Raw genomic sequence first — 12,994 nt, forward strand, 5'->3', positions numbered from 1 at the left:
GGATATCAGAATGTAATAGATTTAGTTTAATCCTTTAATAAATATCCTTGAAAAATAAATTTTCAAGGATATCAGAATGGTTTATGGAAGAGTTGAATTCCAGGAGAAGGCAAGTGACCAGTGGTATACTGCAGAGCTCAGCACTTGGTCTTCTGTTGTTTAATTTGTATATCAATGATTTTGACAGGAAATATTTGTGTTTGCTGATGATACTAAACTGGGAAAAGTAATAGTAAATGAAGGTGATGCACAGATCCTGCAGTAAGACTTAAACGGACTAGCAGTATGGGCAAAGGTAAATGGCTGCCAGCTTAATGTGGCCAAGTGTAAGATGATGTAAAATGTGTAAGAATCACTTTGGGGATCAGAAGCTGTGCACTATATTGATGGAACTGAACTGCATGAAACTGATGAGGCCAGGTACTTGGTTGTGATTGTGGCCAGGGAGTTGAAGTTTAGAGGGCATATTGCAAAGGTAACCAAAATAACACCTCATGGTTGTTGAAGAACACAAAAGCAGAGAGAAAGAGGTTATTGTTCCCTTATATAAGGCTTTAATAAGACCACATATGGACTACTGCATATAGATCTGGACTCCCAGATTCCTTGATGATGTACTTGTGGGGAGAATCCAGAAGTGAGTGACAGATTGTGGCAGGTCTGTGGAATGCTTCTTATGAGAATGATTGACTATCTGTAGGCTTCAAAAATTAGCTGACAGACAAAAAAAGAGGAGACATAATAGAAGCATTTCAGTTATTAAAGGGGTTTTATAGGATTGACACTGAAGACTTTTTTTTTTTTTTTTCATTACATGACAAGAAATGAGAGAACAAGGTGTCAACAGTGGAAGTTGTGTGAGTGTGGTTAGCAAGGCTGTTAAGACTAGGTTTTTTGCTTGGAGCTTGGGGAATGGGTTGCCATAGGTGGTTGTGGGTGCTTCGTCAGTGAATGACTAGGGAGAAGTATGACAGATATTGATAATGTGTGAATAAATGGATCTCCCACGATGAGTCTTCCGACTCCATGGAGATATCTATATAATAAATAATATTTTATCAAAAGCTTTCTCGTAATCTATAAAGGCCATATGAGTCTCTAAATTAAATTCTTGTCTTTTTTCAACAATTTATTTTAGCACATAAATATTGTCTATACATGATCTTCCATGTTTGAAACAATTTTGTTCTTCTGAGAGTAGATTGTTTGCAACATTTCTAAGTCTTTTATTCAGAATTTTAGTGTATTTAATAAACTTATTCCTCTGTAATTTCCACAATCATCTCTATCTCCTTTCTTAAATACATAGATATAACCTTAGCATTTAACCAGTCGGATGGAAGCTCACATTTCCTCCGACAGTTATTAATTTTAAGAATCTGAATGTAAATGTTCTCTACCATATTTCCAAAGCTCTGTATTTATGCCGTCTAATCCATTTTCTATTTTTTTGATACCTTTATTACTCCTTTTAGTTTTTCCGATTTTATTGATTCTGTATCAGTACTGATTTCTTCATTATTATTTTCTGTTATTAAATATGGGTCATACCATAAATTCTTATAATGTTCTATCCATTGTTTCTCTGGTATTATGTTGATTTGTGCTGTATCTCTTTCTTCATTGTTTAATTTTCTTAATATTTTGTAGGTTATGTCTTGTCAGTGGTTCACTCAGGATTTAATCTTGGAGGGGGCCAAGCACTCATGATTTAATCTTTTTTTGGGGTGGGGGGCGAGTTGAGTAGACGATTTGAGAATACACACTACGCATTGCATACGACCCATGAATGAGCATCTGCAGTGATTGCCAATAAATGATACCAGTGATCTTCTGTCCCAGCTCAGACAAACAAAGTAGCGCTTGGTCCACCTCTGGCGGACCGAGCACTTCTTCGTTCACCTTGTGTTCACAGCGGCAGTGATTCCCAAGAGCTATAGGGTAATCCCACCTTATGTGACTGCTAATTCATAAGTAGAAGAAGACACGACATGACACGACATAAATAAAAAAATGAATTTTAGTTAGGAAAAGATTTTTAAAAAATTTTCTAGTGTTTTCTTCCCTTTTTCTTTTTTTAGACAAGACACAGTGGAGCACCCAGGGGGGGGGGGGGCCCTTGGCCTCCTCCCTGGGTGCTCCACTGTGTCTTGTCTACCATGTATGTCTTCTATTTTATTAATAAATCTGTCCCAAGAATCTTGATGAGTTTTCTGTAGTATGGTTTTATCTATATTTCTTTTCCTTTGTATGTTTTTGGAGGAGTGATTTCTGTATCGTTTGTTTTTCTTTTATGGTTCTATATCTGTGTTCCAGATTTTTAATGTTTTTCTTTTTAATATTTTATTTTTCTTTTCTTCAGAGGCTGCTTTATGGATTATCTTCATTAATGTTTTCCATTCTTCTTCTTCTCTATCTTCACTGTTTTGGGCTTCTTTTAGGTAATCTGTTAATCTTGATTGATTGATATAGCATTCTAACACTTTCTTCTTGTAATAGATATACTTGTTCTATTCCTTTTTTTCTTTTCTTTTCTTATTTATTTCCTTTCTCCATTTTGCTAGTATTTCTGTTTTAGAGACTATTAAATAGTGATCTGAAAAAATTTCACTACCTCTGTAAACATGTACATCTCTCACATGTGGAGATAATTTCTGATTAGTAATGATATAATCAATTATATCACTTCTTCTTGTAATAGATATACTTTACATACTTGTTGTATTCCTTGTCTTTTCTTATTTATTTCCTTTCTCCATTTTGCTAATATTTCTGTTTTAGAGACTATTAAATAGTGATCTAAAAATATTTCACTTCCTCTGTAAACATGTACATCTCTCACATGTGGAGATAGTTTCTGATTAGTAATGATATAATCAATTATAGATCTTGTTCCTCTGCCATTCCAAGTATGTGTATGTATATGTATATGTATATATATATATATATATATATTCATTTTTCTAAATTAACTGACTTAAAACCCGAGAATTATAACACAATGACATTTATTTGAAAAAACGCAACATGTTTCGTCAAGAATGACTTCATCAGGCGATAAGAACAAAGAAAGATATTAAAAGACACGAAATTAACATTGACACACTCTAAAGCTATACAATTATAAAGCCATAATATTCGACTGTAAATTACAGTTATTATGAGCTTGAACTACAGTCCGAGTTAAAGTTCTATTGTTGTACACCTGTGCGTGTGTGGAATCACGCGATCTCCAGTATCTAATAGTAGAGTTGAAAGAGTCAGCCAAATTATACCTAAGATTGTTATTCATGTGAAAAGGGTCCAAGATGAGTTCTTTTGACTCGACAATGCGGCGCTCTACTTCATCATGGGAGATGTGTAGGTTTGAAGTTGATGGCCAGTTTATTTCATGTTGGTGGCTTTCGTTGTTCGTGTTTATTGAAAACAGGACATGGCTTGACAGAGCAGTTGCTCTGGTTCTCTTATAAGCAATGTCACGCTGGTGCTCTTCGAGACGTAGTAAGATAGATTTCTCTGTCTGCCCATAGTAAGGCTTTCCGCATTCACAAGTGACCTTGTATACACCTGGGAATTGTAGAAGGTTGTGAGGTTGTTTATAGTTGTTGAAGCGTGATCTTATTTTTGGCATAGTCGAGAAGCACGTTTTTATGTTAAACTTCTTTAGAATTCTACTCAGCTTTTTGGATAGTGTGCTGATATATGGCAAGACGATATGACCTTTGGAGTCGTCCTGTGTCTCTACGTTGCTACGTTGACGGTGGGATAATTGGTTGTTAATATTTTTTAGAGAGTAGCCATTGTTTTTAAAGGTCCATTTAAGATGTTGTAGTTCCTTTTTCAGTTCTTCTTCATCTGAGAGTACAGATCTTGCACGATTCGCTAGAGTTGATATAATACCCAACTTTTGCGCTGGATGGTGATGGGATGACGCATGCAAATATCTGTCTGTATGAGTTGTTAAAAACAATGGCTACTCTCTAAAAAATATTAACAACCAATAGTAAAATCATCTATATCTTTTATTCCCTTTAATTTCCTTTTTGTTTCTGTTATCACAGCTATATTAATATTTTTAGTTTTTGTTTGTTTTACTAATTCCGATTCCTTTGTTGTAATGCTTTGCACATTCTACTTGGTTACTTTTAAAATATCTGAGATTCCTAATGTTACCTTTATCCTTACTTGGTCGTTTTCTGTTGTTTCGGTCCAATGAATTTTCCAGTTCAAGCATCTGAGTTGTAGAAATTTTTTACTTGGTAAGGCAACCAACCTTATGCAAAACCGCCACCCTGGAGGACCAGGGTATCTCTCTTAGTCTGGCTCCTACCTCTCGACCTGTCCAGCTAGGAAGGCTCTGCCAGTAGTTTAGGCACTGCTGATATAGCTCTTGAGGTCATTGGTGTGCACAAGCCTCCTTACTACATCAAGGTGGAAATACCATTAAGCAGATCTATTATACTTCCATAATTAAAATCACCCATAATAATCATCCTTCCCTTGTTAACTAACCCAAGTTACTTATACATTTCTTCATCACCTTCCTCCACATTCCCTGGCCTATAGCAACATCCAACTAAGTATCTCTTCCTCTCAACATCCACTTTGCAAAATACAAAATCATTACCATTCTTTCCCTCTTCATATCTACCTAATGTGGACATAATTAACCTGTGGTCAACAGTATTACATATCCTCCTTTCTCTTCTCTTATACTCTTAAAGAAATCCAATAGAAGTCTGCAGATTTCCTTACCTAAATTAAATAACTACTGTAATAAATATGGTATGAAAATCAGTAATAAAAAGATCAAAACTACAAAAATATGTGGGAAAACAGAAAACATTAATGTATTCTGATTGGAGAATCTATGAAACAAGTAAAACGTTTTAGCAATTTAGGCACAATTCTTATGAGCCTCCATAGTTCAGTTGGTTTAGACAAGCCCTTTGGTTGTAAAGACCCAGTTTGAATCCAGTCAATGAGGTGAGGAACCTTTATCAGGTGTTTTCAATCAAATGGTGAATTAGCTGATCTCATATGGAAATGGAGGGTTTTTGTTGATATTAAGGATTGAACAACATATTTCATCAAAATTTGGTTTCAGATATTTGCACAGCAAAGTGTGGGTGTACATGCAAGTGTAAATCAGGAAGGAAGTAGGCACAATTTTTGTGAGGGTGGCAAATTAAATATCGAAATAGATAACAGAATTAGTAGCAAAGCTGGTTTGGTGATGAGTCAGCTGAATAAATTTATATGAAATAAGAGAAATTAGCCAGAACAGTAAACCAGCCATGTACAAGGCATTATCTAAAAATTTTAACTTATGGATCTGAGACATGAGGTAAAATGAAACAGGTAAAAGACTGAAGACCACAGATATGATAATTCTGAGAAAATTTAGGTCAGTGAATAGATGGCATCAATGGCAGAATCATATTAAAAATGAAGATATTAGGAAGGAAAGATTTTCAAAGCAGGTGTTTGATGCAGGATGGCTAGAAAAAGACCCAGAAGAAGCCCAGGATATAGTTAACAGTGCCTCTGATGACTGATATACACACACACGGACAAAGAAATTAGCACACCTGGAAGAAAACATGGTACAACGGCAAAACTAAGCAAATAGCTGGAGTGCGGGGTGGTATGCAAATGATCCAAGTTTGGTGCGATTGCACATGCTCACACACCCTGCGGTGGCGCTGCAAGCACGAATTGTGCCTTATAAAGCCGGCATGTAGTCGATAGCCGATTAAAGTGAAAAGCACCGGCTGACACAAGCTAGAGTCCAGAGTGACAATAATGCCGGGTAGACGCCAGAGACGTCGATTTAAGCAACTTACAGACTTTGACAGAGGCATGATCATCGGCCTGAAAACCGGAGGGTGGTTGATGCGCCGTATAGGCTTGCACATCAACTGTTCTGACCATACCGTCCAACAGTGTTGGGAGCTGTGGACACGTTCCAGCACTGCTACATGGCAGAGCGGCACCGGTCGGATCAGGAGGACCAACGCTAAAGAGGATCGACAGATCGTGCGGCAAGCACGGAGGGATCCCACGGTGACCTAGTCCACTATACAGGCAGATATAGGGACTCCTGTGTGCCCACGAGCCATTTCCTGATGCCTCGTGGAGGCAAATCTATGATCCCAGTGCCCCTTACGTGTGCTCCCATGAACACCGCAACATCGCTGACTCCGTTTGCAGTGGTGCCAGGTGAGAGCGACGTGGAACGCCACAGACTGGCGATGTGTGGTCTTCAGCAATGAGTGTTGCTTCGTCTTGGGGACAGATGATCATCATGTCCGGGTGTGGAGGACCCCTGGTCAAGGACACAATCACGACCTCGCTATCGAGCGCCACACCTCTCGCACTGCAGGCATTATGGTCTGGGGAGCCATAGCCTACGATAGCCGATCACCCCTCGTAGCAGTACGTGGTGCATTGGCAGCGGTATGTGGACGACATCCTATGGCCCCACGTTCTATCATTCCTGGCCGTGATACCAGGAGCGCTATACCAGCAGGCCGTCTGCACACAGCTCAGGTTGCCCAGGCCTGCCTACGTTGTGTACAGACACTTCCATAGCCTGCCCGCTCCCCAGACTTGTCCCCTATCAAGCATGTTTGGGAGCAGCTGAAACGCCAGCTCCCACCTTGCCTCAATATTCCGGGATTTGGAGCATAGCATCCAACACGTGTGGGCCAGTCTGCCACAGGACAACATCAGGTGTCTGTTCGCCACCATGCCGGACCGTATTGCAGCATGTAACGCCGAGGCGGTGCAACGTGCTATTGATGATGACCGGATTGCATACCACAGATCCCTTTGTAATTGTCCTTCAGCTCTGTTTTTGCCATCGTGTGCATCACTCACCTGTATCATTATACCAATAAAATTTCAGTTGAATCCTATGCTTCCTTCTCGGTGCGCTAATTTCTTTGTCCATGTGTGTATATAGGATCTGATGATATTGGAGTCCTTGAAATAATAGACTCATTTGGAGGAAAATTGTTAAAAGAAAGTTAAGAGTAAACTTTTCATGTTGTAGCATCATAGTATCATGTACTCCCCTTGAGATTACATATCAGGAATTTATTATTATTATGACATGGCACCTCCAAGGAGTCCAAAGACTCATCATGGGAGGACACTTACTCTACAACTCTCTGTCTCCACCAATGCCATCTACTGCCCACCACCACCACCACTAGTATTTTCACAGACAATCACAAACATCCATGCCTACGGTGGGATTCAATTCGAAACCATGGCCTTTTGGCTGGAGAGCAGATACACTAACTACTCAGCCAACCAAGATGGTGATGATGAACTTTGAAATTTATACATTATATTCATTTATAATTTAATGCCACTAGTAGTAAATATTGAAAAATTTGATTATCTGAACTTGTTCCATTATCTGATAGTTCAAATCATTGATACTATGCCTGTAAATGACATGAATCCTTCAAAAAAATTATATGAATAGCGCCATCTTAGTAAGTTAGCCTAAATTTTCTAATTTTGTTTAATTTTCTCAAATTAAAAATTCAAGTAGAAAATTTTCTGATTGTACAATTGACTCTCATTTATAGGAAACAACATTATGACAAACTCACTCACTATAACAACTATCAGAAAGCTGGAATGAAATATTCCATATGGCATAATGCTGCTTTAAAGGAAATTCTCTATAGCAAATTGTGCACTATAACAAACTGTTCTTATGGTCTTTTAAAATTCATTGTGGTGAAAATGCACTCTATAATGAATTAGATCATTTTGCATCCTATTATATTGTCTCTGTTCTCTAAGTTTATCTAAGACATTATATTAATAAAAATTAACTTTAATCTCTTTTTTATGCTCCAATATCGAAGTATAGTTATTTATTATTTTTTAGGCAAAGAAGTTGCTGATGGAACTAATGTGTTTCATATCCACAAAACTACTGGTGTGATTACTACTCAGAAGATGTTGGACCATGAAGAGCAACAGCTGTATACTTTAACTATAGTAGCTTTGGATGGAGGCTCTCCACCTCACCAGACCTATTTGCAATTACAGATTCAAGTTTTGGATTTGAATGATAATGAACCTGTTTTTCCAACTTCTAGTCTTAGTTTTCGTCTAAAGGAAGGAATACCTGTAGGTAATGAAATAGGAGTTGTACAAGCAGTGGATGAAGATGATGGAGAAAATGGTCGAGTCATGTATTCTGTTGTTGGGGGTAACTTATATGGTGTTTTTGATATTGTGAGAACAACAGGTAGTTTATATACAGTTTCAGAAGTTGATTACGAAAAAGCCTCAGAATATCATCTGCAAGTTAAAGCTATTGATAACAGTGCTGTAAATCCTCACAGCAGTGTTATAAATGTTAATATTGAAGTTGAAGATATAAATGATTGCAGTCCTACTTTCAAAAATGATCCAATCCTATTTTCTATTCCTGAAAGCACCCCACAAGGAACATTAGTATGGAACTTTAGTGCTACTGATCTGGACAGTGGTATTAATGGTCAAATCAGATATGCTATTTCTCAGCAGTCTCCATTAGATGTTTTTAAAATTGATAGCAAAACTGGGGTGCTGACACTTATTCAGTCATTAGATTATGAAGCTTTTCCTGAATATACAATTGTTGTCACAGCTTCTGATCAGGCTAAAGATCTTAAAGATAGGCTCGCTACTAGTGTGACCTGTAAAATTATCATTGAAGATGAAAATGATAATAGTCCAGTATTTCAGTCTCGTAGCAGAATAGATGTTATGGAGGACGAGCCTATAGGGTTTCCTCTTCTTCATGTAATTGCCACTGATGATGATTCGCGTGATAATGGGAGAGTGACTTATGTCATAACACAGGGAAATGAAAGAGGACATTTTACAATGGACTATGATTCAGGTAATTTAGCTTATCTTTAAAATTCTATTCAATACCTTCTCTAATGCATTCATTATCATAAGAAAATAATGATTTATACGGAATAGAGAAAAATAGCTTTTTCAAAAAGTTTTTTAATATTGACATAGGTATTTATTTATTTAGTAGTACTGTTGCAGTTGTTAATTTAAAAAAAAAAAATACAAAAGAAATTAGAGAAAATGAACACTGAGTTATGATTTATTCTGAGAAGCATTATGCAAACCCATCTAATTTTGACTTGAATGTTATGTTGTTTGTGTGTGCGTGCATATGCACAGCATAGGTTTTATTATTGGTAGTGAAAGAAGCAGGATTGGGATCGCAGATAAACAGGAATTTTCAAACATATATTGGACAGGTAAATAAACACTGAAAAACAAAATGAGAGAGAAAGGGGGGAAATTAGATAAAATATTACAACAACAACAACCATGGGCCCATAGGTGTCTGATGCCATCTTGATACGATTCTTCCACTGCATTCTATTTTGTGCAAGATGACTCAGTTTGTGTATAGAGTTTCCACACCATTTGACATCGTCAAATGTTTGTTTGGTCTTCCTCTTTTGTTCTTTCCTTTAATCATTCCAAACAGCAACGTTTTTAATTTTCTCTCATTGTTCATTCTACATATATGGCCAAATAGACATACCCAGTAAAAAGGAGTACCCGGGCCTCACATCCATAGGGCATGCTGCTGAAGATATAGGTTTCCGCAATGTGCAGTTTAGTGTGCATCTTTATAGCTCAGCTCTTCCATATTTTGTCCATGGCTTTTAAGATAGCTGTTGCTCTGGCTATTCTAATTTTTAACTTTTTTTTTTGTTTCCAAGTCATGCATCATGTGGCATCCAAGATATGTGAAGTGTTCCACATTTTCCAGTTGAAATCTTTCAATGGTAATTTGGTTCAGTAACTCCTGCTGTCCAAATATCATTGTTTTAGTTTTTTCAAAATTGACATTTAGTCCATATCTTTTTCCTTCTGTGTCCTTTCCATCAGTGTCTTTTCCAGCCTTGCTTCATCTTCTTCAATCAGGATGATGTCATCTGCAAAGCAGAGGTAGTTTATTCTCATTCCATTTATTGAAATGCCTCCACCTTCTTCTTTGATCTTATCTAGTGTTCTTTCCAGATGTGTGATGAAGATGGTTGGTGATATTGGGATTACAACAACACCTGCAAAATATTGGTACTGAAAGAAGCAGGATTGGAATCTCAGATAAAGAGGAATTTTCAAACATATAAAGATATAAATCAGGTAAATAAACTCTGAAAAATAAAATGAGGGAGAAAGGGGGAAAAATTTAGATAAAATATTACAACAACAACACTACTATAAGTTGTACTACAAACTGAGATGCTGTAATACAGTGGATTCCAGTTAGTTGGCACACATCAGGAATGGCATAATTTGGCCCAATTAAGTGGCTCTTCGAATTACATGAAGTTGCCCATAGTTTTAAAGGTGTAAGTACATAAGGTGAAATAAAAATTTAGACAAGTTTCTCATTTATTGAGTAGCAAAATTACTGACTTATGAACAGTGGCGGCTCATGGTTTGAAATCATGGGGGTGCTGCAACTTTCAAAATATACATACACACTGTAAGTACAGTGTATACATGTTTGGATAAAATATCAAAATTATGGTAAAAATTAAAAAAATAAATAAACATGAAAAAATATTGTTTATTATCGATAAAATTATACAGTTTGGTATAATTCAAAATTACTTTAAAATAAAATCCATTCATTTAATTGTAATTAAAGGAATGGATTTACAATTTTTGGACATTACAATTAAATCCTTTAATTGTAATGTCCAAATATTTAAAGAGATGGAGTAAACACGATAAGCACTATGAACACTCTACTACTGGCGTAAACTGCATATAACAAGTGGAACTGCACGACGGACAGTGCCACATTATGTAATAGCTCGCATCTCACTATGACATGCATATGCTTGCGCTTGTAGCAATATGACACTGTAGTAAGCACAGTTCTGCTAGCGTCCTTCATCCTCCTAAGTGCTACAAGATGGATTTTTATTATTTTTTATACAAATTAAGAGAATTGTATAGGATCGTTGATGATAAAATTAAATATTACAAGCAAATTAAATAAATTAATTAATATATTTATATATCGAGAAAAATTGGGGGTGTGCTGCAGTTCCTCAGTGCCTATGCACGAGCCGCCCCTGCTTATGGATAAACTTAAACAATTGGTTTTAATTAACCTCTACCGGCCATGGTGGATGAAATAGTGAGACCAAATTGCACTTCTTATCCATGTTATTCAACGGGTGTTACAAAATCATATCCAGATTTTGCTGAATGTCTATAGACATCATGGCCGGTTGGGGTGTTAAAGTAAAATATTTACCATAAAAATAATTTCATTCATATATGTTACACACATTCAATTAGCAATAAATGACACTCTTAAGGAATTGATCCTGTATAGCTTGTTTTTATTTATTTATTTTATTATTATTATTTTTTTTTTATTAAAATAAATTGAACAAAATCAACAAAAGTCCTGTATAAAATAGAGTTGTAATTCAGCAATAAATTTTTTAGTGTACTCTTTCAAGCTCAAGAATCGTATTCTCATCACTTTCTTATTCTCTTAATATCCTCTGCTGTTTTGCTACAATTTCCCCTGTAGTTTCATGTTCAAAATCTTCGTTTTCATTACGGTATTGAAGGCTACCATCACTAGATGAAGTCTTTGTACTTTCTGACATGGTTAACATCTAATGGCACAATTTTCACTATCGGCCACATCTGGTATATTCATGATTGAATGTTTAGAACCATAGTGAGCAAAACAGTTTAACTCAGCTAATTCTTAAAAAATTCTGATGTCATCCATGCATTTTAGTTGGCATGGTACTAAACTTTAATCCCTTTAAAGCATCGAAGCCTGGCTCTTTTTCCAATAACTAACAGCTTCCGTTTACCAGTTACTGACGTATGTGAACAGCATAAGGCTGTTAAACACTTCATTGCTTTCTTTGACCCCAAACAGTGTTGTGTCTTTATAACACAGGGAACCATTTAGCATAGTATGATACAATTGCATAATTTTTCTAACACTCCATGTGGTAGAGGTTACTGGCTGGGCCAGATTAAATGGTACTGTGTCCCAAATAAAGAAAGCAAATTCTTGTTATATTCTTATTTTGTTTTTGTTCTAGATTTCTTCCATTAAAATGGCTGTTCCAATTAACCAATGGTCAAAATAATCTGCATTTATGTGTGTGAGTGTGTGTGAGTATAAAATGTCTAATGCACATATAACTCTGACCATATTTTAGGATTTTTATTGTATATATAGAGAAAACAGATATAGAATAGAAAGTCTTTAAATAAGTATTATTTAAACATAGTTGGAAATAATGGGTTTAAATTATTTCTAAGATGTGAGCTTTTCATTTGAATCTGACTTATCCAGTCTCATTTTGGAGATTATTAGATTTTCATTTTCATCAACCAGTGTTGTCCCTCATTAATCCTTCTTTCTTACATATAGAAAGGACTCCCTAGTGTTTTTTTTTTTTTTTTTTGATTCATTAGCTAATTGCAGCTCATTTTTCACTTTCGCTATCCCTACCAACCAAGTCATTCAAGTCAGAAAGTGTTAGTAGCGAGATTGTCACAGGGAAAATGAGTGCATGTTTGAAAGAGAAGGATGGTGAGAAAGAGGGGAAAAATGTTAAAAAATCAGTAAAAAAGAAAAAAAGCAATTTGAAAACCGAAAGAGTTAGAAAGATTGAATGATAGAGAGAATGTGTCGTGAGATTCGGAAGTTGAATTGGATTGAATGAGGCAAGAAATGAAATGGATGTGGAATGAAATTAAGAAAATTCGGGTAAAAACTATTAAAATAAATAATGATGCCATGAAAGAGTTAACGAAAGATGAGCGAGTGGTGTTGTATGGCGACTCCATTATTAAAGGTCTGCTGGAGGACAGAATACACAAGGTATGTTTTCCAGGCACTAAAATGAGTAGACTGATTGAGGCATTGGATTGAGGCAGGAGCGAG

At 36.2% G+C, this 12,994-nt stretch overlaps 1 protein-coding gene across 1 annotated transcript in view; it reads left to right on the forward strand.

Annotated features, from left to right (window-relative positions):
* ds (dachsous cadherin-related 1) overlaps positions 1 to 12,994 on the forward strand; it is a 342,130-nt gene that overhangs the window by 214,608 nt on the left and 114,528 nt on the right. Inside the window, exon 8 of the mRNA XM_090396431.1 lies at positions 7,913 to 8,917. Within this exon, the coding sequence (XP_090252557.1) occupies positions 7,913 to 8,917 (1,005 nt within the window). The remainder of the gene's footprint in view (positions 1 to 7,912; positions 8,918 to 12,994) is intronic.

This window comes from Typopeltis vanoorti, chromosome 8, assembly GCF_054136105.1.
Source record: "Typopeltis vanoorti isolate ZY-2024b chromosome 8, IOZ_Tvanoo_1.0, whole genome shotgun sequence".
NCBI classification, from domain to species: domain Eukaryota; kingdom Metazoa; phylum Arthropoda; class Arachnida; order Uropygi; family Thelyphonidae; genus Typopeltis; species Typopeltis vanoorti.